Consider the following 25,482-nt stretch of genomic DNA (forward strand, 5'->3'; position numbering starts at 1 on the left):
GCCACCTTCTTTCCAAATTGTTCGTGCCAATGTTAAACAATAATGGTGAGAGTATAGCTCCCTGTGGAGTTCCTTTGTTGGGGAGATTGAGCTTGGGTGATCCCATGTATTCTAAACCTATCGTGGCAGTCCTACTAGTTAAGAAAGATTTGACGTAGTAAAAAATTCTCTTTCCGCATCCCATTTTTTCTAGTTCCTCCATGATGAGCTTATGGGACATAGTGTCGAAGGCGCTCTTTACGTCCATCGCCACCACTATGTTTTCTTCACCAGTCACCACGCTGTTTATTACTTCGTCTCTTAGCCTAAGGAAAACATGCTGTGTTGAAAGATGTTTGCGGAAAACATACATGTACACCGATAGGAGGCTGTGACTTTCGATATAATTGGTCAACCTATGAGTATCACTTTTTCCAACAGCTTCCCGAGACATGTCGTTAGTGAGATTGGTCTCAAGTTCTGAATAGTTTTCTGTTTTCCCGGTTTAGGGATAAGGACTATGGTGGCTTCCTTCCACTGCTGTGGAATGGTACCAGTTTCCGCTATACCCTTGTTGAACTAGTCGACCAGTCGTCCGAGTTGCTCATTACTGAGGTTGCGCAGCATTGCATTGGTGATGCCGTCCGCTCCGGGTGCTGTGTTTCGTCTGATGTCCTGCGCCGCTGCATACAATTCGGCAACCGTAACCGGCTCATCTAGAGGTTTGTTTGTCGGCCCTTTGTAGCTGAGAGATTCGACACTATCGCCCCCTGTTTTAATGTATTTTTCCCTGAGCACTTGGATCAGTTTATCGGTGTCACATTTGTATTCGCCTACTAGGGTGCGTATCGTTCTCGCTGTTGCCGTCTTTGTAGTGTCCGGGTCTATCATGCTACGTAAGATAGCCCATGTCTTAGCGGTGGATAGCGTCCCTCTCATTGAATCGCAAAATTGAAGCCAATTTTCCGCTTGCAGCTTTATGGCATACTCATTTGCTTGTTCTGTTAGCGTTGCTATTCTTGCCCTAAAGTTTCTATTCAGTCTTTGAGTTTTCCAGCGCTTGGTTAAGCTGCGCCGGTCCTCCCACAGGTGCAGCAGATGTGGGTCGACTGCAGGTGTTTTCGGGTTATTAGATATGTTTCGTGTTGTGGTTTCGAGCGCGAAATTGAGCTTCTTTGCCTAGTCCTCAGCTGTGTTGGGGTGTGTTGTGGACGTTGGATATTTCCTGTACGCCGTCCAGTTTGTGATTCTGGCCCTTTTTGGTGGAAGTTTGAGCCGGCGAGTGGTCATTGAATAGCTAATAATATAGTGGTCACTTCCCAGATTTTCGTCTAAATTTCTCCATTGCCCATCCGCTATGTTTAGCGTGAAGGTTAGGTCGGGGTAGGTGTCCCCGCACATGCGATTTCCAAATCTAGTGGGTGTTAGTGGGAGAGTTACTAGTTCTGGATCATATTTGTCTGTAAGTTCTACCAGGGTTCTGCTTTTAGGGGTATCTAGTCGGTATCCCCAATGGGTGTGGGGAGTGTTGAAGTCGCCTAGGAGTACAAATTTGTCTTTTCCTCCCAGGTGGCCTAATGCGTCGACGTTTTTTGGGAGGGCTCTATACGTTGCAAATAAAGGTATTTGCTCTCCATTTCTTCGATGTGTGTATTTCAATGATATGGTGCTCGGTTGCGCATTGAGCGATATAGTGTGAGCTCCCCGCTATTCCTTTATGCACTAATGTAGCAACCCGCGGGTACCGCTGATTCGTAACTGTGTATTAATCCCTTATCTTGACTGTACCTTTCCTACTTCTTGGAGGCATATAATATCAGCTTTGCTGATGACCGAATCAATGTAAGTCTGTAGCGCTGCCGCTCTTCTTTGGAAACAGCGGCAGTTCCAATGCCATATCTCATCGGTGTCTACGATTCTGAGCGATTTACTGGCCATTGTTGATCACGCTTTCGACGTCCGTCGAGTCCGAGATTATGGCATTCTTGGCTTTTCTAGCCGACGGTGCGCTGGGGTTGCTATTCGCTCTTTCACGCAGCGGTCTTTGTAGGGCTAGCGTTTCTTCTACGTATCCTTTAAGTCCCTGCAAATCAGCGTGTAGTTGTTCTTGGAAGTTTTGCATGCCGTGCATATGTTGCAGTAGGAGTTGTATTGTTTCGTCCGTAGTGGGTGTCGCTTTCATGTGTTCTTGTTGTGCCACATATGTGTGTTTTGCTTGTTCCGCCTCAGCTGTGAGTTGGCTTGTTAGTGCGGCGATCTCCAGCCTAAGTTTTTCTATGCTTCGCTTGAGTTGCCTATCTTCTAATACACTTTTTGGTATTCTGGGTTCGATGTTATGGGAGCCGTGGTACGAACCATCCCCGCCCAGCTCACCTTGTTGGTGGGTTCCTTCTTCCTTGTTGGAGTGGATGATCTTTGCGTGGACCCTGTAAGAATGGGCTGGCGGTGGGAAGTGGGGTGGTCTGAAGAGTCAGAGTCCTTATGTCGCCTTCGTCGCTCTCTTTATCGGGATCGATGTCCTCGTGGCGACACCGCTGGTAGGTCTTCTTGTCGCTTTAATGGTGGCCATCCGTCGTCGTCCGTTTCATCCGTGTCGTACTACCGTGGCATTGGTACAGATTCCTTGATAGGAGTTTTGAGTAGTCTGGAGGAAGATTTTCTATGCATTTTGTTGTTCTGCCGTAGCTGTTTGTACCGTTTCTTGCAGTCCTTCAAACCGGCAAGATGGGATGGCCTTTCCACAAGTGGAGCAGGTGGGTTTACATTCGTGCTTTGTCTCTGCCTCTTTAGTGCCACATTTGCTGCATACTGAGGTATGGGGTTGAGTTCACACGTTCGTCCTGTGGCCTGTTTGTATGCAGGCGTTGCAGAATTGTACGGTGTTCTTGAATGGGTAACAGGGCATTTCTGCTCCCATGTAGTAGACAAAGCGTGGTATCATGGGGCCATAGAAAGTAATGACCGCTGTCTTTGTTTCCCCAAGCATGCGCGCTCGTAGTATCTCCACTCCTTGCGTTCTGACGCGCAGGTTGGCTTGGAGTGTTTCCGGACTCGTGTGCGGTACAAATCCGTGCACTACACCTTTCTTTGTGTCTTCTCCGGCCGTCACGTAAGCGTTCACTGCGAGTTGTTTGCCGTTGATAACGAGCGTCGTTATCTTCCTGACTATATCTGCTACCTCTTGTTTGGGGGTAGATATGATAAAGATGTTTGATCCTGGCTTTATCCGTAAAAGGAAGTGTTCCCCTCTCACCTTCCTTTGTGTAGCCATGATGACCACTTCGGAAATCCGCGGAGCCGTCAAGACTTTAATTGGTAGCCCTTGGTGTGGTCGACTATTATTTTGAAGTCTTCTTTTGGTAACGGAAGTAGTCTGCTGACTCCTAGCTTTTTCTTGGTCGGCGGCTTCTTGGTTGGGCCGAGGTGCTGGCTCGGCGAATCATGGGCACCCCCTGCTACCATGGTTTTCCTTCCAACTATAGCGAGAGCCTTATTCTGGCGAACAGTTAACACTGTTTGCCAGTCTCCTTGTCCTCCTCCTGCCTGACGCGTGTGACGGGCATATCGGTGTCTTGTAGGATGATACTATCCCCTTCGTCGGTGTCTTGGTACCCCATTTGTTCCCGGTCCAGGTCCGAGAGCGTCGCGCGTACTTTTAGTGGTTCATGCGAGCTTGAAGCTTCAATGTAGTTTGGCTCAGGCGTGCTCGTAGTTGCGTTCGTCGCCCCCGTGGGCGTCGCAGCTCCGGACGCAGCCGGCGTCGCCATCTGTTGCGGCAGCGCGCACGGCGTCTCCCGCGCAGCAGCCGCCAACGCCGTAGTCGGCATAAGTGTTGGCAATCCGCACACGTGGGCTGGGCACGTCCTGGGCACGTCCTGGGCACGTGTGTGCAGAGTCGTTGAATGTTCCCGAATGAAGTATTCCACACGAAATTCAGCACATCGTAGGAAAAACTGGTCAGAAGATAGAAAATCACGGAGCTCCATGCAGAGCCAACCACTCTGCTCGACTCCCTTAATACCGTGCGCAACTACAAGAGTAGGTAAAATTTCCTCAGCCTATTTTAGGCGCTTCACTTGCTCCCTATGCTGGACACGTGAAAGCACAGAGAAGAGGGTGTTGAAAAAGAGCGAAGAGACGCGGAACGAAATTCTCTTTTTCGATGCAGGAAAACATGACAAGACAAAAAATGTTTTCAGAAGAGCTCATTTGTATTGTGTAACATTTCTCTCAAATCCACGTCGCAACACAGATAACGTAATCATAATAAACGCTTGAAGGATGCACGACACATCTTTTTATTTAACACCGAACGTAACTACAAGAGTCAGTAGAGGCAGTGCAGCAGAAAAACACGCAAACGCAAAAATATTTTCGAAACAGCTCATTTGCAAGGTGTATCCTTTCTCTGAAATCCACCTCACAAAACAGATAACTTAATCCTAACAAACGCATCAAGGACGCACGACAGAAGCATCTTCTTATTTAACGCTGAGCACAACTAGAGTAGGCAGAATTTCTTAAGCCTTTTTTTGGCGGTTCGCTTCCTCTTTTTAGGGGACACGAGAAACCGTCGAGACGAGTGTATTGAAAAAAGAGCGCAGTGTCCGCTAAAATGAATTCTCCTGTTTGTTGGAGGAAAACACGCCAAGGCAAAAAAAATATATATTCTCAAAAAAGCTTATTTGTATTGCGTATCCTTTCCCTCAAATCCACGTCGCAAAAAAAGATAACGTAATCATAATAAACGCAACAAGGACGCACGAAACAACATCTTTTTTATTTCATACCGTGTGCAACTTCAAGAGTAGGTAGACTTTCTTAAGCGTATTTTAGGCGGTTCACTTGCTCCCTCTGGTGGACATGTGAAAGCACAGAATAGTGTATTGAAAAAGGAGGGTAGAGTCCGCGGAACAAAATTTTCTTTTTCGTTGTAGGAAAACATGCCAAGACAAAAAAAAATACAAAAGAGCTCGTTTGGATTGTGTATACTTTCTCACAAATCTACGACGCAAAACAAATAATATAATCATAATAAACGAACCAATGACGCACAACACATATTTTTTTTAACACCGAACACAACTACAAGAGTCAGTAGAATTTTTTGAGCCTATTGAAGGCTTAAGGAAGGGAACAGCAGTTTACGATAGGCAGAGAGACACTGGAAGTGGTAAGCGAATACGTCTACTTAAGAAAGGTAGTGACTGCGGATCCGGATCATGAGACTGAAATAATCAGAAGAATAAGAATGGGCTGGTGTGCGTTTGGCAGGCATTCTCAGATCATAAACAGCAGGTTGCCATTATCCCTCAAGAGAAAAGTTTATAACAGCTGGGTCTTACCAGTACTCACTTACGGGGCAGAAACCTGGAGGCTTACGAAAAGGGTTCTAGTTAAATTGAGGACGACGCCATGAGCTATGGGAAGATCAATGAGATGTGTAACGTTAGGGATAAGAAAATGGCAGATTGGGTGAGGGAACGAACGCGAGTTAATGATATCTTAGTTGAAATCAAGAAAAAGAAATGGGCATGGGCAGGACACGTACGAGGAGGGAAGATAACCGATGGACATTAAGGGTTACGGAATGGATTCCAAGGGAAGGGAAGCGTAGCAGAGGGCGGCAGAGAGTTAGGTGGGCGGATGAGATTAAGAAGTTTGCAGGCATGGCATGGCCACAATTAGTACATGAGCGGGGTTGTTGGAGAAGTATGGGAGAGGCCTTTGCCCTGCATTGGGCGTAACCAGGCTGATGATGATGATAACGATGATGATGATGATGATGATGATGATGATGATGATGATGATGACGATGACGACGATGATGATTTAAGGCTATTCACTTGCACTCTATGGTGTGAACGTGAAAGCAGAGAAGAGTGTATTGAAAAAAGTGCGTAGAGTCCTAGGGATAAAATTATCTTTTCTGGAGCAGAAGAACGCGCCAACGCAAAAACACTTTTCGAAACAGCTCATTTGTATTTTGCATCCTTTCCATCAAATACACGTCGCAAAACAAGTAACATAATCATAACAAACGAATCAAGGACGTCATCAAGCATCAATCAAGCATCTTTTTATTTACCGCCGAATGAAACTAGAGTAGGTAGAATTCCTGAAGCCTTTCTTTAGTGGTTCACTGCCTCCCTTTAGGGGACACGAGAAAGCGCAGAATAGAGTGTATTGAAAAAAGAGCGCAGTGGCCGCGGAACGAAATTTCATTTTTTGTTCCAGGAAAACAAGCCAAGACAAAAAAAGAATTTCTCATAAAAGCTCATTTGTATTGTGTATCTTTTCCCTCAAACCCGCGTCGCAAATGAAGATAATGTAATCTCAACAAACACAGCATGTACGTCCGACACATCTTTTTATTTAATACCATGCACAACTACAACAATAGGTAAAACTTCCAAAGCCTATTTTAGGCTCTTCACGTGCTCCCTGTTTTAGACACGTGAAAGCACAGAGAAGTGTCCATTGAAAAAAGAGCGTAGAGTCTGCGGAACGGCATTCTCTTTTTTGTTGCAGGAAAACACACCAAGAGAAAAAAAAGATTTCCAAAAGAGCTCATTTGTATTGTGTAACATTTCTCAAAAATCTACGTCGCAATACAGATAACGTAATCATATTACACGCTTCAAGGACGAGCGACACATTGTTTTAACACCAAATGGAACTACAAGAGCAGGTAGAATTTCTAAAGCCTACATTACACGGTTCACTTGATCTGTTTGGTGGACACATGAAAGCACAGAGAAGAGTGTATTGAAGAAAGAGCGTAGAGTCCCCGGGAGGAAATTCTCATTTTTTGTAACAGGAAAACACGCCAACGCAAAAAATATTTTAAAACAGCTCATTTGTATGGTGTATTCTTTCCATCAATTACACGTCGCAAAACAAGTAACCTAATCATAATAAAGGCATCAAGGACACACTACACATCTCTTTATTTAATACCGAACGACACTACAACAGCAGGTGGAATTTCTTAACCCTATTTTAGGCGGTTCACTTGCTCCCTGTGGTGGATACGTGAAAGCACAGAGAAGAGTGTATTGAAAAAAGAGCGTTCAGTCCGTGGGACCAACTTCTCTTTCCTGTAGCAGAAAAATGCGGAAACGCAAAAAATATTTTCGAAACAGATCATTTCTATGATGTATCCTTTTTCTCAAGTCCATGTCGCAAAAGATATAACTTAATCATAACAAGCGCATCAAGGACGCACGACAAAAGCATCTTTTTATTTACCGCTAAGCGCAACTAAACTACGTAGAGTTTCTTAAGGCTCTTTTTTTTGGTTGTTTACTGCCTCTCTTTAGGGGACACGAGGAAGCGCAGAGTAAAGTGTACTGAAAAAACAGCGCAGTGTCCGAGGATCGCAGTTCTATTTTTTGTTGCAGGAAAACACGCTCAGACAAAAAAAGAGATATCCTCAAAAAAAAAGCTCATTTGTAATGTGTAACATTTCTCTGAAATCCACATCGCAAAATAGATAACGTAATCATAATACACGCTTTAAGGACGGAAAAGAAGACATCTTTTAATTTAACACCAAACGCAACAACAAGAGTAGCTAAAAATTTTTAAGCTGATTTTAGCCTGTTCACTTGCTCTGTGGTGGACATGTGAAACCAGAGAGAAGAATCTATTTAAAAAAGGAGCATATAGTCTGCTGGACGAAATTCACTATTTTGTTGCAGGAAAACACGTCATGCCAAAAAGTATGCTCAAGAAAGCTTCTTTCTTTCTTAAGCTTATTTTTAGGTCTTCAATTCCTTTCTTTAGCGGACACGAGAAGGCACAAAGAGGACTATTGAAAAAATGAGCGTAGAGAACGCGGAACAAAATTATCTTTTTCTTTCAGGCAAAGACGACAAGACAAAAAATATTTTCTAAATGTTCTCATTTGTATTGTGTACACTTTCTCTCAAATCCGCGTCGCAAAACAAATAATATAATCATAATAAACTCATCAAGGACGCACCACACTTCTTTTCATTTAACACCGAGCGCAACTACAGGAGTAGGGAGAATTTCTTAAGCCGATTTTAGGCGCTTCACTTGCTCCCTCTGGTGGACACGTGAAAGCACAGAGAAGAGTGTATTCAAAAAAGAGCCATGAGGTGTGGAACGAAATTCTCTTTTCGTTGCAGGAAAACACGCCATGACAAAAACAAATTTCCCACAGAGCTCGTTTGTATTGTGTATACTTTCTCTCAAATCAATGTCGCAAAACAAATAACACAATCATATTAATGGCAAGAAGAACGCATGACCCATTTTTTTATTTAATACCGTGCGCAACTACAAGAGTGGGTAGAATTTTCTAAACCTATTTTAGGCTTTTCACTTGCACTCTGTGGTGGAAACGTGAAAGCAGAGAAGAGTGTAATTCTTTTTTTTTTTTTTTGTTGCAGCAAAGCGCGCCAAGGCAAAAAAAAATCTCAAAAAAGCTTAGTTGTATTGTGTAGCCTTTTTCTCAAATCCACGTCACAAAATAGATAACGTAATCACAATAAATGTCTCAAGGACGCACGACACAACATCTCTTTATTTTCTACCGTACGCAATTATAGGAGTAGGTTAAATCTCTTAAGCCTATTTTAGGCGGTTAACGTGCTTTCTTTAGTGAAGCACAGAGAAGAGTGTAATAAAAAAAAGAGCATAGAATCAGCGGGACGAAACACTTTTTGTGTAGCAGGAAATTATGCCAAGACTAAAAATATTTTCAGAAGAGTTTATTTGTATGGCGCATCTTTCTCGCTCCTCCACATCGGAAAACAGCTAACAACGTATTCATAATGAACGCCTGAAGCACGCATGTCAGAACTGTCTTTTATTTAAGACCGGACGCAATTACAAGAGAAGGTAGAATTTCTTACGATGCTTTTCGGTGGTTCACGTGCTTTCTGTGGTGGACACGTCTGAGCACGGAGAAGAGTTTATCTAAAAAACAAAATACAGGGAGTGGCAAAAAAGTATCTGTTTACTTGCAATCATGCCAATAAATAGCTGTTTTCAGAATAGTTTATTTGCCTGGTGTATCTTTCTTTCGCATGCACATCGAAAAACACATAACACCGTATTTATAATAAACACCTCAAAGACGCATGTCAGAACTGTCTTTTATTTAAGACCGGGCGCAATTACAAGAGAAGGTAGAATTTCATACGATCTCTTTCGGTGGTTCACACGCCTGATGTGGTGGACGCATGAGAGCACGGATAAGAGTGTACTTAAAAAAACAGAATACAGTCAGTCGGACAACAGTGTCTCGTTACTTCCAGAGAATCATGCTAAGAAAAATAGCTATTTTCAGAAGAGTTTATTTGTATGGTGTATCTTTCTCTCGCCTCCACGTCAATAAACAGATAACAACGTATTCATTATAAACACCTCAAGGACGCTTGTCAGAACTGTCTGTAATATAGGGCCGGACGCAATTACAAGATATGGTAGAATTTCGTATGATTCTATTCGCTGGATAACGTGCTTCCTGTGCTGGACATGTCTAAGCACGGAAAAGCGTTTATTTAAAAACAAAATACAGTCAGTGGCACGAAAGCCTCTGTTTACTTGCAGAGAATATTGCCCAGAAAAATAGCTCTTTTCAGAAGAGTTTATTTGTATGGTGCATCTTTCTATCGCCTGCACATCGAAAAAAGATAACAACGTATTCATAACGAACGCCTCAAGAACGCGTGTCAGAACTGTCTTTTGTTTAAGACCGGACACAATTAGAAGAGAAGGTAGAATTTCGTACGATCCTTTTCGGTTTTTCACGTGCTTTCTGTGGTGGACGCGTGTAAGCACGGAGAAAAGTTTATTTAAAACAAAATACAGTCAGTAGGACGAAAGTCTCTGTTTACTTGCAGAGAATCATGCCAAGAAAAATAGCTAATTTCAGAAGAGTTTGTTTGTATGGTGCATCATTTTCTTGCATCCACACTCAAGAGCAGATAACAACCTATTTATGGTAAACGCCTCAAGGACGCTAGTCAGAACTGTCTCTTATTTAAGACCGGACACAACTACAAGATATGTAGAATTTCTTGAGATCCTTTTCGGTGGTTGAGGTGCTTTCTGTGGTGGACACGTGAAAGCACGGAGAAGAGTTTATTTAAAAAACAGAATACAGTCAGTGGGACGAAAGTCTCTGTTCACTTGCAGAGAATCATGCCAAGAAAAATACCTTTCTTGAGAAGAGTTTATTCGTATAGTGTATTTTTCTCTCACCTCCACATTGAAAAACAGATAACAACGTATTTATAATAAACGCCTAGTAAGAATTCGATGCCAACGATCGATCGATTGGTTCGTTGAAATTCACCCCCACCGTCGGCGTCCGAGACGCACCGTCAGAGACGGTCTGCACAGGTGGCTCAATGGGTGACTTAGGTTCGAAGGACAAAGCCGCTGAAGTAACGAACGAACAACAACTTGTATTTACAGATAAAATTACAAAGTTTGGTAACAAGATTGCATAGTTTCAACATTACATCGGTTACAAATTATTACACTGGTTTGGACCACATAGGGCGACCATAATTCGGCAGAGCCGATGGTGCTTGAACGATGGTTGAAGGAATGAACGACAATCTTGTGGGCATCCTTAAGGAGTGTGCAATGGAAGTCGGTGGTAACTCCGTTAGGCAGGATACCAGCAAACTATCGCAGGAGACGAAAGATCTGATCAAGTACCGCCAATGTATGAAAGCATCTAACCCCACAGCTAGAATAGAACTGGCCGAACTTTCGAAGTTAATCAACAAGCGTAAGACAGCTGACATAAGGAAGTATAATATGGATAGAATTGAACATGCTCTCAGGTACGGAGGAAGCCTAAAAGCTGTGAAGAAAGAACTAGGAATTGGCAAGAATCAGATGTATGCGTTAAGAGACAAAGCCGGCAATATCATTACTAATATGGATGAGATAGTTCAAGTGGCTGAGGAGTTCTATAGAGATTTATACAGTACCAGTGGCACCCACGACGATAATGGAAGAGAGAATAGTCTAGAGGTATTCGAAATCCCAAAGGTAACGCCGGAAGAAGTAAAGAAAGGCTTGGGAGATATGCAAAGGGGGAAGGCAGCTGGGGAGGATCAGGTAACAGCAGATTTGTTGAAGGATGGCTGACAGATTGTTCTAGAGAAACTGTCCACCCTGTATACGCAACGCCTCATGACCTCGAGCGTACCGGAATCTTGGAAGAACGCTAACATAATCCTAATCCATAAGAAAGGGGATGCCAAAGACTTGAAAAATTATGCACCGATCAGCTGACTGTCAGTTGCCTACAAACTATTTACTAAGGTAATGGGAAATAGAATCAGGAACACCTTAGACTTCTGTCAAGCAAAGGACCAGGCAGGATTCCGTAAAGGCTACTAAACAATATATCATATTCACACTATCAATCAGGTGATAGAGAAATGTGCAGAATATAACCAACCTTTATATATAGCTTTCATAGATTACGGGAAAGCGTTTGATTCAGTCGAAACCTCAGCAGTCGTGGAGGCATTACGGAATCAGGGTGTAGATGAGCCATATGTAAAAATACTGGAAGATATCTATAGCGGCTGCACAGCCACCGTAGTCCTCCACAAAAAAGCAACCAAATCCCAATAAAGAAAGGCGTCAGACAGGGAGATACGATCTCTCCAATGCTACTCACCGCATGTTTACAGGAGGTATTAGAGACCTGGAGTGTTAAGAATGGGGGATAAAAGTTGATGGAGAATACTTTAGCAACTTGCGATTCGCTGATGATATTGCCTTGCTTAGTAACTCAGGAGACCAATTGCAATGCATGCTCACTGACCTGGAGAGGCAAAGAAGAAGGGTGGGTCTGAAAATTAATCTGCAGAAAACTAAAGTAATGTTTAACAGTCTCGGAAGAGAACAGCAGTTTACGATAGGCAGCGAGGCACTGGAAGTGGTAAGGGAATACATCTACTTAGGGCAGGTAGTGACCACGGATCCGGATCATGAGACTGAAATAACCAGAAGAATAAGAATGGGCTGGGGTGCGTTTGGCAGGCATTCTCAAATCATGAACAGCAGGTTGCCACTATCCCTCAAAAGGAAAGTGTATAACAGCTGTGTGTTACCAGTACTCACATATGGGGCAGAAACTTGGAGGCTTACGAAAAGGGTTCTGCTGAAATTGAGGGTGACGCAACGAGCTATGGAAAGAAGAATGATCGGTGTAACGTTAAGGGATAAGAAAAGAGCAGATTGGCTGAGGCAACAAACGCGGGTAAATGACATCTTAGTTGAAATAAAGAAAAAGAAATGGGCATGGGCAGGACATGTAATGAGGAGGGAAGATAACCGATGGTCATTAAGGGTTACGGAATGGATTCCAAGGGAAGGGAAGCGTAGCAGAGGGCGGCAGAAAGCTAGGTGTGCGGATGAGATTAAGAAGTTTGTAGGCATGGCATGGCCACAATTAGTACATGAGCGGGGTTGTTGGAGAAGTATGGGAGAGGCCTTTGCCTGTGCATTGGGCGTAACCAGGCTGATGATGATGATGATGATGATGATGATGATTTTAGGGTATTCACTTGCACTCTATGGTGTGAACGTGAAAGCAGAGAAGAGTGTATTGAAAAAAGTGCGTAGAGTCCTAGGGATGAAATTATCTTTTCTGGAGCAGAAGAACGCGCCAACGAAAAAACAATTTTCGAAACAGCTCATTTGTATTTTGCATCCTTTCCATCAAATACACGTCGCAAAACAAGTAACGTAATCATAACAAACGAATCAAGGAAGTCATCAAGCATCAATCAAGCATCTTTTTATTTAACGCCGAATGAAACTAGAGTAGGTAGAATTTCTTAAGCCTTTCTTTGGTGGTTCACTGCCACCCTTTAGGGGACACGAGAAAGCGCAGAATAGAGTGTATTGAAAAAAGAGCGCAGTGGCCGCGGAACGAAATTCTATTTTTCGTTCCAGGAAAACACGCCAAGACAAAAAAAGAATTTCTCATAAAAGCTCATTTGTATTGTGTATCTTTTCCCTCAAACCCACGTCGCAAATGAAGATAATGCAATCATAACAAACACAGCATGGACGTCCGACACATCTTTTTATTTAATACCGTGCACAACTACAACAATAGGTAATACTTGCAAAGCCTATTTTAGGCTCTTCACGTGCTCCCTGTTTTAGACACGTGAAAGCACAGAGAAGTGTCCATTGAAAAAAGAGCGTAGAGTCCGCGGAACGACATTCTCTTTTTTGTTGCAGGAAAACACACCAAGACAAAAAAAGGATTTCTAAAAGAGCTCATTTGTATTGTGTAACATTTCTCAAAAATCTACGCCGCATTGCAGATAACGTAATCATATTACACGCTTCAAGGACGAGCGACACATTTTTTTTTTTAACACCAAATGGAACTACAAGAGCAGGTAGAATTTCTGAAGCCTACATTACACGGTTCACTTGATCTGTTTGGTGGACACATGAAAGCACAGAGAAGAGCGTATTGAAGAAAGAGCGTGGAGTCCCCGGGAAGAAATTCTCATTTTTTGTAACAGGAAAACGCGACAACGCAAAAAATATTTTAAAACAGCTCATTTGTATGGTGTATCCTTTCCATCAATTACACGTCGCAAAACAAGTAACCTAATCATAATAAAGGCATCAAGGACACACTACACATCTCTTTATTTAATACCGAACGCAACTACAACAGCAGGTGGAATTTCTTAACCCTATTTTAGGCGGTTCACTTGCTCCCTGTGGTGGATACGTGAAAGCACAGAGAAGAGTGTATTGAAAAAAGAGCGTTCAGTCCATGGGACCAACTTCTCTTTCCTGTAGCAGAAAAATGCGCAAACGCAAAAGAAACATATCATTTGTATGATGCATCCTTTCTCTCAAGTCCATGTCGCAAAAGAGATAACTTAATCATAACAAGCGCATCAAGGACGCACGACAACAGCATCTTTTTATTTAACGCTAAGCGCAAATAGAATACGTAGAGTTTCTTAAGGCTCTTTTTTTTGGTTATTTACTGCCTCTCTTTAGGGGACACGAGAAAGCGCAGATTAGAGTGTACTGAAAAAACAGCGCAGTGTCCGAGGATCGCAGTTCCATTTTTTGTTGCAGGCAAACACGCCAAGACAAAAAAAGACAAAAAAACATGCTGAAAATGCCACGCAGACAGTCAATGGTAGTCTGCGTTGAGGCATGTGACAAAGGTATTGCTTCGAGCCATTTGGTGTGTGCGTCGACTACTACGAGTATCATTTTTTCCGCAGATCGGACCAGCGCAGTCAATGTGAATACGGGACCACCTTTCGCCTGTTTCAGGCCAGTTAACGACGGGAGCTGCAGTTGGCATCGGCAGATTTTGCACACAGTACTGGCATTGTGCAGACACGTCTTCAATATTTTTGTCGAGGCCTGGCCACCAGAACAAAGAACAAGCGACAGATTTCATTGCCGGTGAACCCTGGTGCGTTTCATGTAGAAGATGCAGCACTCGCTCCCTAGCTTCGGTCAGTATTATGGCCCTATTACCCCAGTACACCAGTTCATGTGCTACGGATAATTCGAGCTTGCGGTCAAAAAACGGCAGTACGGACCGGGCCATTCCGTTTGCGTTTCTGGGCCACCCATGTAATATGTTCCGTTTGATCTCGACCAAGACAGGGTCAAAAGCCGTTAATAATTTCAGCTCACGCGTTGTTATGGTGCCATTGTTCAGCTGGTTTAGCGACAGCACATATTCGGGCGGCTCACCGTCATCGTCAGATTCCGGAGATCTTTGCGGAAGTCGGCCGAAGGCGTCAGCGTTCAGCATCTGTCGTCCTGGTGCATACTGTAGCCGGTAGCGGTAGGCCCCCAATTGGAGTGCCCAACGTTGTATCCGTGTGGCGGCCATTGTGGGCGTCTGCTTGTCCGATTTCAGCAGGCCCAACAATGGCTGGTGGTCAGTCACTAAGGTAAATGCCTGACCTAGAAGGTAGTCATGGAATTTCGTGACGCCGAATACCAGTGCCAGTGCCTCTCGCTCGAGCTGCGAATAGTTGCGCTCCGCCTGCGTTAATGTTCGCGAGCGGAATCCAATGGGCCTGTGAACGTTACCGGTCGTGTGAAACAAGGCAGCTCCCACACCGTACGGAGACGCGTCACACTCAAGTTTGAGTTCCTTCGAAGGGTCGAAATGAGCTAGAACCTTGGCTGTTTTAAGGCTTTGCTTGGCAAGATCAAACGCGCGCTCTTGCGGCTCTTTCCGTGTCCAGCGTGCGTTCTTTTCAAGCAGTTGATACAATGGGATAAGTGTGGTTGACATGTTCGGCAGAAACCGCGCGTAAAAAGTAATCATACCAAAAAATGAACGTAGCTCACTGACGTTACAGGGGCTCGGTGCCTTCATGATAGCGTCAAGGTTTTTTTTCTGTCGGATGAAGCCCATCACGATCGATCCGATGTCCTAGATAAGTTACTGCTGGGCTGCGCAAGTTGCATTGATCGAACCTTAGCTTTACACCACGCTCTCGGAAGCGTTGTGAGACGTTTTTCAGCCTTTCGCCGCCGTCACTCGCTTTTTCGGAAATGAGCACATCGTCAAGATAAGCCTGTGCTCCTGGAAGGCCAGCCAATACCTCATCCATTTTCCTTTGGAATATTGCGGGCGCTGAGGCTATACCGAAAGGAAGTCGATTGTAGCAAAATAGCCCTTTTGGCGTATTAATGACGCAAACTTTCTTCGCGTTATCGTCAAGCGCCACTTGATTGTATGCATCCCGTAAATCCAGAGTGCTGAAATAGTCCCCATCGTGTAATCGGACAAACATATCCTCAATGATTGGCAATGGGTATTGCTCAGTTGCACACGCTGGATTTACTGTGGCCTTGAAATCGCCGCAGATTCTTACTGCGCCGTCTTTCTTAAGCACTACGACTATGGGCGTTGCCCACTCAGAGTGTGCCACCGGCGACAGCATGCCCACAGAAACTAAACGGTCTAGCCCGAGTGACACTCGCTCGCGTAGCGCGTATGGAATGGGTCTGGCCTTGCAGAACTTGGGTACGGCGCCTTCTTTCATGTGCAGGCTGGCTGGAGGATCCTTGATTAACCCCAGTTCCTCGAAGAACACGTCGTTGTTGTCAATGAATATGCTGTTCACGCTGGATTCGCTCGAGTCATTTGTTGCCGCCGAGTTCTCTACAAAACTAACCACTGGAGCACCTGCGCTGTTCAGCCGCTGGATTAAATCGCGACCGCAGAGGCTTGGTCCCGCACAGTCCAAGACTGTCAGCGCACACTCCACTGTCACCCCTTTATGACAAACCCGGAGCGCAAGCTCCCCAAGCACTGGAAGGCGTCCTGTGTAGCAAGATAAATTGAGACTGGACGATTTAAGTTTCGGCCATTGCTCACGGTGCTTATAATATAGTTGACGCGGGATCACACAAACGGGCGACCCGGTATCGACTTCCATGCTCAGCTGCACACCGCACCAAGCAAACGTTCGGCGGATCGGCGGTTCCAGACAGCTTTTTCGTAGGGATACCAAAGTCCAAATGTGGGCGGCTTCGGGTTCCTCGTCGGCTGAGGCTTCCGTCCCCAAGAGGGTGTTAGTTTGGGCCGTCCTTGCTGTGCCTTGTTCTCGAGCCTCGCGACTTCTACATTTCCTTGCAAGGTGACCACGTCGTCCACAGCGGTGACAGCGAGCGTTAGACCAGGGGCAACACGCGTCATTATGTTTTGTACTACCGCACCTTGCGCATTCTTGACGTGCGGCAGACCTCCTCTCATCCACCAGAGTTTATTCTGATACGCCTGTACTTTTAAGACGGGTGTCTTTGCCGGTCCGATCATCTCTTTTACATCACTATCCGCAGCCTCAGCTGCAAGGGCCATCGCTTCAGCGTCTTGTAGAGTTAATTCCCGCTGTGCCAGTAGCTGCTTCTGCAGGGCACCTGACCGTATTCCAGAAACAATGCGATCTCGAAGCATGCGATCTAAAGCACTGCCAAAATTACAATTGTCAGCTATTCGGCGAATGTCTACCAGGAATTCATTAACAGGCTCGCCCTCCGCTTGACAACGACTGAAGAACTTGTAGCTTTCGGTGATTTCGTGTCTCTTGGGACTGTAGTGCTCACTGAAAACTTCGACGACTTCTTCATACGTCAATGCATTTGGCTTGCGTGGAGCCACCTTCCCTGCCAGCACTTGTATCGTATGCGTATTTAACGCAGCAACAAGCAATGCTCTTTTCTTAGTCGAGCCTTCAATCGCATTCGCTTCAACGTATGCTTCTACTTTAATAACGTACAGCTTCCACTTATCTTTGCCTTCTCCGAAGTCGGGAAGTTGGTGAGCCATGATGACCTTGGTTTCTCGGTTCTGCGTGGGTTCCGGTTCAGCGTCGACTTTCACTGCATGGGCGATGTCCATCTTCGTCGCCACTGTAGCATAGCCATGGCGTGCTCGCAATAACGCCAGACCAGTGAAGCATCAGCGTAGTCAGTAGAACAAAATGAACGTTTATTCAAAGGTATAGAGCGTATTTATAAGTAGCCGAGTGGCAGGAAGATAGAAAGGAGCACGTGTTAGTAGTGATAGTTCGAACTCGAAGGATCGCCAGATGAGGCGATAAAAGGTGCGCGCACTTCGAAAATGCGTCAAGTTGCAACAGCTGGATAACGTGCTTCCTGTGGTGGACACGTGTAAGCACGGAAAAAAGTTTATTTAAAAAACAGAATACAGTCAGTGGGACGAAAGTCTCTGTTTACTTGCAGAGAATCATGCCAGGAAAAATAGCTATTTTCAGAAGAGTTTTTTTGTGTGGTGTATCTTTCTATCACCTGCACATCGAAAAAAGATAACAACGTATTTATAAAAAAGGCCTCAAGGCGCGTGTCCGAACTGTCTTTTATTTAAGACCGGACACAATTAGAAGAGAAGGTAGAATTTCGTACGATCCTTTTCGGTTTTTCACGTTCTTTCTGTGGTGGACACGTGTAAGCACGGAGAAAAGTTTATTTAAAAACAAAATACAGTCAGTAGGACGAAAGTCTCTCTTTACTTGAAGAGAATCATGTCAAGAAATATAGCTAATTTCAGAAGAGTTTGTTTGTATGGTGCATCTTTTTCTTGCATCCACACACAAGAGCAGATAACAACCTATTTATGGTAAACGCCTCAAGGACGCTTGTCAGAACTGTCTCTTATTTAAGACCGGACACAATTACAAGATATGTAGAATTTCTTGAGATCCTTTTCGGTGGTTGAGGTGCTTTCTGTGGTGGACACGTGAAAGCACGGAGAAGAGTTTATTTAAAAAACAGAATACAGTCAGTGGGACGAAAGTGTCTGTTCACTTGCAGAGAATCATGCCAAGAAAAATACCTTTCTTCAGAAGAGTTTATTCGTATAGTGTATTTTTCTCTCACCTCCACATTGAAAAACAGATAACAACGTATTTATAATAAACGCCTAGTAAGAATTCGATGCCAACGATCGATCGATTGGTTCGTTGAAATTCACCCCCACCGTCGGCGTCCGAGACGCACCGTCAGAGACGGTCTGCACAGGTGGCTCAATGGGTGACTTAGGTTCGAAGGACAAAGCCGCTGCAGTAACGAACGAACAACAACTTGTATTTACAGATAAAATTACAAAGTTTGGTAACAAGATTGCATAGTTTCAACATTACATCGGTTACAAATTATTACACTGGTTTGGACCACATAGGGCGACCATATTTCGGCAGAGCCGATGGTGCTTGAACGATGGTTGAAGCACTGAACGACAATCTTGTGGGCATCCTTAAGGAGTGTGCAATGGAAGTCGGTGGTAACTCCGTTAGGCAGGATACCAGCAAACTATCGCAGGAGACGAAAGATCTGATCAAGTACCGCGAATGTATGAAAGCATCTAACCCCACAGCTAGAATAGAACTGGCAGAATTTTCGAAGTTAATCAACAAGCGTAAGACAGCTGACATAAGGAAGTATAATATGGTTAGAATTGAACATGCTCTCAGGTACGGAGGAAGCCTAAAAGCTGTGAAGAAAGAACTAGGAATTGGCAAGAATCAGATGTATGCGTTAAGAGACAAAGCCGGCAATATCATTACTAATATGGATGAGATAGTTCAAGTGGCTGAGGAGTTCTATAGAGATTTATACAGTACCAGTGGCACCCACGACGATAATGGAAGAGAGAATAGTCTAGAGGTATTCGAAATCCCAAAGGTAACGCCGGAAGAAGTAAAGAAAGGCTTGGGAGATATAAAGGGGGAAGGCAGCTGCGGAGGATCAGGTAACAGCAGATTTGTTGAAGGATGGCTGACAGATTGTTCTAGAGAAACTGTCCACCCTGTATACGCAACGCCTCATGACCTCGAGCGTACCGGAATCTTGGAAGAACGCTAATATAATCCTAATCCATAGGAAAGGGGATGCCAAATACTTGAAAAATTATACACCGATCAGCTGACTGTCAGTTGCCTACAAACTATTTACTAAGGTAATCGGAAATAGAATCAGGAACACCTTAGACTTCTGTCAAGGAAAGGACCAGGCAGGATTCCGTAAAGGCTACTAAACAATATATCATATTCACACTATCAATCAGGTGATAGAGAAATGTGCAGAATATAACTAACCATTATATATAGCTTTCATTGATTACGAGAAAGCGTTTGATTCAGTCGAAACCTCAGCAGTCGTGGAGGCATTACGGAATCAGGGTGTAGATGAGCCATATGTAAAAATACTGGAAGATATCTATAGCGGCTGCACAGCCACCGTAGTCCTCCACAAAAAAGCAACAAAATCCCAATAAAGAAAGGCGTCAGACAGGGAGATACGATCTCTCCAATGCTACTCACCGCATGTTTACAGGAGGTATTAGAGACCTGGAGTGGGAAGAATGGGGGATAAAAGTTGATGGAGAATACTTTAGCAACTTGCGATTCGCTGATGATATTGCCTTGCTTAGTAACTCAGGAGACCAATTGCAATGCATGCTCACTGACCTGGAGGGGCAAAGAAGAAGGGTGGGTCTGAAAATTAATCTGCAGAAAACTAAAGTAATGTTTAACAGTCTCGGAAGAGAACAGCAGTTTACGATAGGTAGCGAGGCACTGGAAGTGGTAAGGGAATACATCTACTTAGGGCAGGTAGTGACCACGGATCCGGATCATGAGACTGAAATAAATAGAAGAATAAGAATGGGCTGGGGTGCGTTTGGCAGGCATTCTCAAATCATGAACAGCAGGTTGCCACTATCCCTCAAAAGGAAAGTGTATAACAGCTGTGTGTTACCAGTACTCACATATGGGGCAGAAACCTGGAGGCTTACGAAAAGGGTTCTGCTGAAATTGAGGGTGACGCAACGAGCTATGGAAAGAAGAATGATCGGTGTAACGTTAAGGGATAAGAAAAGAGCAGATTGGTTGAGGCAACAAACGCGGGTAAATGACATCTTAGTTGAAATAAAGAAAAAGAAATGGGCATGGGCAGGACATGTAATGAGGAGGGAAGATAACCGATGGTCATTAAGGGTTACCGAATGGATTCCAAGGGAAGGGAAGTGTAGCAGAGGGCGGCAGAAAGTTAGGTGTGCGGATGAGATTAAGAAGTTTGCAGGCATGGCATGGCCACAATTAGTACATGAGCGGGGTTGTTGGAGAAGTATGGGAGAGGCCTTTGCCCTGCATTGGGCGTAACCAGGCTGATGATGATGATGATGAAGATGACGATGATGATGATTTTAGGCTATTCACTTGCACTCTATGGTGTGAACGTGAAAGCAGAGAAGAGTGTATTGAAAAAAGTGCGTAGAGTCCTAGGGATAAAATTATCTTTTCTGGAGCAGAAGAACGCGCCAACGAAAAAACAATTTTCGAAACAGCTCATTTGTATTTTGCATCCTTTCCATCAAATACACGTCGCAAAACAAGTAACGTAATCATAACAAACGAATCAAGGACGTCATCAAGCATCAATCAAGCATCTTTTTATTTAACGCCGAATGAAACTAGAGTAGGAAGAATTTCTTAAGCCTTTCTTTGGTGGTTCACTGCCACCCTTTAGGGGACACGAGGAAGCGCAGAATAGAGTGTATTGAAAAAAGAGTGCAGTGGCCGCGGAACGAAATTCTATTTTTCGTTCCAGGAAAACACGCCAAGACAAAAAAAGAATTTCTCATAAAAGCTCATTTGTATTGTGTATCTTTTCCCTCAAACCCACGTCGCAAATGAAGATAATGCAATCATAACAAACACAGCATGGACGTCCGACACATCTTTTTATTTAATACCGTGCACAACTACAACAATAGGTAATACTTGCAAAGCCTATTTTAGGCTCTTCACGTGCTCCCTGTTTTAGACACGTGAAAGCACAGAGAAGTGTCCATTGAAAAAACAGCGTAGAGTCCGCGGAACGACATTCTCTTTTTTGTTGCAGGAAAACACACCAAGACAAAAAAAAAAGATTTCCAAAAGAGCTCATTTGTATTGTGTAACATTTCTCAAAAATCTACGTCGCATTGCAGATAACGTTATCATATTACACGCTTCAAGGACGAGCGACACATTTTTTGTTAACACCAAATGGAACTGCAAGAGCAGGTAGAATTTCTGAAGCCTACATTACACGGTTCACTTGATCTCTTTGGTGGACACATGAAAGCACAGAGAAGAGTGTATTGAAGAAAGAGCGTGGAGTCCCCGGGAAGAAATTCTCATCTTTTGTAACAGGAAAACACGACAACGCAAAAAATATTTTAAAACTGCTCATTTGTATGGTGTATCCTTTCCATCAATTACACGCCGCAAAACAAGTAACCTAATCATAATAAAGGCATCAAGGACACACTACACATCTCTTTATTTAATACCGAACGCAACTACAACAGCAGGTTGAATTTCTTAACCCTATTTTAGGCGGTTCACTTGCTCCCTGTGGTGGATACGTGAAAGCACAGAGAAGAGAGTATTGAAAAAAGAGCGTTCAGTCCAAGGGACCAACTTCTCTTTCCTGTAGCAGAAAAATGCGCAAACGCAAAAAAACATATCATTTGTATGATGCATCCTTTCTCTCAAGTCCATGTCACAAAAGAGATAACTTAATCATAACAAGCGCATCAAGGACGCACGACAACAGCATCTTTTTATTTAACGCTAAGCGCAAATAGAATACGTAGAGTTTCTTAAGGCTCTTTTTTTGGTTATTTACTGACTCTCTTTAGGGGACACGAGAAAGCGCAGATTAGAGTGTACTGAAAAAACAGCGCAGTGTCCGAGGATCGCAGTTCCATTTTTTGTTGCAGGCAAACACGCCAAGACAAAAAAATGACAAAAAAACCTGCTGATAATGCCACGCAGACAGTCAATGGTAGTCTGCGTTGAGGCATGTGACAAAGGTATTGCTTCGAGCCATTTGGTGTGTGCGTCGACTACTACGAGTATCATTTTTCCGCAGATCGGACAGGCGTAGTCAATGTGAATACGGGACCACCTTTCGCCTGTTTCAGGTCAGTTAACGACGGGAGATGCAGTGGGCATCGGCAGATTTTGCACACAGTACTGGCATTGTGCAGACACGTCTTCAATATTTTTGTCGAGGCCTGGCCACCAGAACAAAGAACAAGCGACAGATTTCATTGCCGGTGAACCCTGGTGCGTTTCATGTAGAAGATGCAGCACTCGCTCCCTAGCTTCGGTCGGTATTATGACCCTATTACCCCAGTACACCAGTTCATGTGCTACGGATAATTCGAGCTTGCGGTCAAAAAACGGCAGTACGGACCGGGTCATTCCGTTTGCGTTTCTGGGCCACCCATGTAATATGTTCCGTTTGATCTCGACCAAGACAGGGTCCAAAGCCGTTAATAATTTCAGCTCACGCGTTGGTATGGTGCCATTGTTCAGCTGCTTTAGCGACAGCACATATTCGGGCGGCTCACCGTCATCGTCAGATTCCAGAGATCTTTGCGGAAGTCGGCTGAGGGCGTCAGCGTTCAGCATCTGTCGTCCTGGTGCGTACTGTAGCCGGTAGCGGTAAGCCCCCAATTGGAGTGCCCAACGTTGTATCCGTGTGGCGGCCATTGTGGGCGTCTGCTTGTCCGATTTCAGCATGCCCAACAATGGCTGGTGGTCAGTCACTAAGGTAAATGCCCGACCTAGAAGGTAGTCACGGAATTTCGTGAGGCCGAATACCAGTGCCAGTGCCTCTCGCTCGAGCTGCGAATAGTTGCGCTCCGCCTGCGTTAATGTTCGCGAGCGGAATCCAATGGGCCTGTGAACGTTACCGGTCGTGTGAAACAAGACAGCTCCCACACCGTACGGAGACGCGTCACACTCAAGTTTGAGTTCCTTCGAAGGGTCGAAATGAACTAGAACCTTGGCTGTTTTAAGGCTTTGCTTGGCAAGATCAAACGCGCGCTCTTGCGGCTCTTTCCGCTGCCAGCGTGCGTTCTTTTGAAGCAGTTGATACAATGGGCCAAGTGTGGTTGACATGTTCGGCAGAAACCGCACGTAAAAAGTAATCATACCCAAAAATGAACGTAGCTCACTGACGTTACAGGGGCTCGGTGCCTTCATGATAGCGTCAAGGTTTTTTTCTGTCGGATGAAGCCCATCACGATCGATCCGATGGCCTAGATAAGTTACTGCTGGGCTGCGCAAGTTGCATTGATCGAACCTTAGCTTTACACCACGCTCTCGGAAGCGTTGTAAGACGTTTTTCAGCCTTTCGCCGCCGTCACTCGCTTTTTCGGAAATGAGCACATCGTCAAGATAAGCCTGTGCTCCTGGAAGGCCAGCCAATACCTCATCCATATTCCTTTGGGATATTGCGGGCGCTGAGGCTATACCGAAAGGAAGTCGATTGTAGCAAAATAGCCCTTTTGGCGTATTAATGACGCAAACTTTTTTCGCGTTATCGTCTAGCGCCACTTGATTGTATGCATCCCGTAAATCCAGAGTGCTGAAATAGTCCCCATCGTGTAATCGGACAAACATATCCTCAATGATTGGCAATGGGTATTGCTCAGTTACACACGCTGGATTTACTGTGGCCTTGAAATCGCCGCAGATTCTTACTGCGCCGTCTTTCTTAAGCACTTCGACTATGGGCGTTGCCCATTCAGAGTGTGCCACCGGCGACAGCATGCCCACAGAAACTAAACGGTCTAGCCCGAGTGACACTCGCTCGCGTAGCGCGTATGGAATGGGTCTGGCCTTGCAGAACTTGGGTACGGCGCCTTCTTTCATGTGCAGGCTGGCTGGAGGACCCTTGATTAACCCCAGTTCCTCGAAGAACACGTCGTTGTAGTCAATGAATATGCTGTTCACGCTGGATTCGCTCGAGTCATTTGTTGCCGCCGAGTTCTCTACAAAACTAACCACTGGAGCACCTGCGCTGTTCAGCCGCTGGTTTAAATCGCGACCGCAGAGGCTTGGTCCCGCACATTCCAAGACTGTCAGCGCACACTCCACTGTCACCCCTTTATGACAAACCTGGAGCGCAAGCTCCCCAAGCACTGGAAGGCGTCCTGTGTAGCAAGATAAATTGAGACTGGACGGTTTAAGTTTCGGCCATTGCTCACGGTGCTTATAATATAGTTGACGCGGGATGACACAAACGGGCGACCCGGTATCGACTTCCATGCTCAGCTGCACACCGCACTAAGCAAACGTTCGGCGGATCGGCGGTTCCAGACAGCTTTTTCGTAGGGATACCAAAGTCCAAATTTGGGCGGCTTCGGGTTCCTCGTCGGCTGCGGCTTCCGTCCCCAAGAGGGTGTTAGTTTGGGCCGTCCTTGCAGTGCCTTGTTCTCGAGCCTCGCGACTTCGACATTTCCTTGCAAGGTGACCACGTCGTCCACAGCGGTGACAGCGAGCGTTAGACCAGGGGCAACACGCGTCATTATGTTTTGTACTACCGCACCTTGCGCATTCTTGACGTGCGGCAGACCTCCTCTCATCCACCAGAGTTTATTCTGATACGCCTGTACTTTTAAGACGGGTGTCTTTGCCGGTCCGATCATCTCTTTTACATCACTATCCGCAGCCTCAGCTGCAAGGGCCATCGCTTCAGCGTCATGTAGCGTTAATTCCCGCTGTGCCAGTAGCTGCTTCTGCAGGGCACCTGACCGTATTCCACAAACAATGCGATCTCGAAGCATGCGATCTAAAGCACTGCCAAAATTGCAATTGTCAGCTATTCGGCGCATGTCTACCAGGAATTCATTAACAGGCTCGCCCTCCGCTTGACAACGACTGAAGAACTTGTAGCTTTCGGTGATTTCGTGTCTCTTGGGACTGTAGTGCTCACTCAAAACTTCGACGACTTCTTCATACGTCAATGCATTTGGCTTGCGTGGAGCCACCTTCCCTGCCAGCACTTGTATCGTATGCGTATTTAACGCAGCAACAAGCAATGCTCTTTTCTTAGTCGAGCCTTCAATCGCATTCGCTTCAACGTATGCTTCTACTTTAATAAGGTACAGCT

At 44.9% G+C, this 25,482-nt stretch overlaps 1 protein-coding gene across 1 annotated transcript; it reads right to left on the reverse strand.

Moving 5' to 3' along the window:
* Nucleotides 1-3,675: 3,675 nt before the first annotated feature.
* LOC140214338 (uncharacterized) lies at nucleotides 3,676-25,060 on the reverse strand. Its single transcript, XM_072285698.1, has 7 exons — nucleotides 24,919-25,060; nucleotides 24,072-24,523; nucleotides 22,874-23,231; nucleotides 18,529-18,588; nucleotides 15,882-16,258; nucleotides 14,683-15,040; nucleotides 3,676-3,854 (listed from the first exon to the last, which is right to left on the reverse strand). Exons 1-7 carry the CDS (start codon nucleotides 25,058-25,060, stop codon nucleotides 3,676-3,678), a joined length of 1,926 nt encoding a protein of 641 aa, XP_072141799.1.
* Nucleotides 25,061-25,482: the final 422 nt, after the last annotated feature.

This window comes from Dermacentor andersoni, unplaced genomic scaffold, assembly GCF_023375885.2.
Source record: "Dermacentor andersoni unplaced genomic scaffold, qqDerAnde1_hic_scaffold ctg00000039.1, whole genome shotgun sequence".
Lineage (NCBI taxonomy): Eukaryota > Metazoa > Arthropoda > Arachnida > Ixodida > Ixodidae > Dermacentor > Dermacentor andersoni.

Bases quoted from the DNA above. Each gene is read 5' to 3' on its own strand.
- LOC140214338 (XM_072285698.1), bottom strand. From the start codon at position 25,060: ATGGCCCTTGCAGCTGAGGCTGCGGATAGTGATGTAAAAGAGATGATC. The intron at 23,232-24,071 runs GTAAGAATCTGC...ACATTAACGCAG, and splicing joins TGCTTAAGAAAGACGGCGCA to GCGGAGCGCAACTATTCGCA. The intron at 18,589-22,873 runs GTGAGCTGAAAT...TCGTTACTGCAG, and splicing joins CAATGGCACCATACCAACGC to CGGCTTTGTCCTTCGAACCT.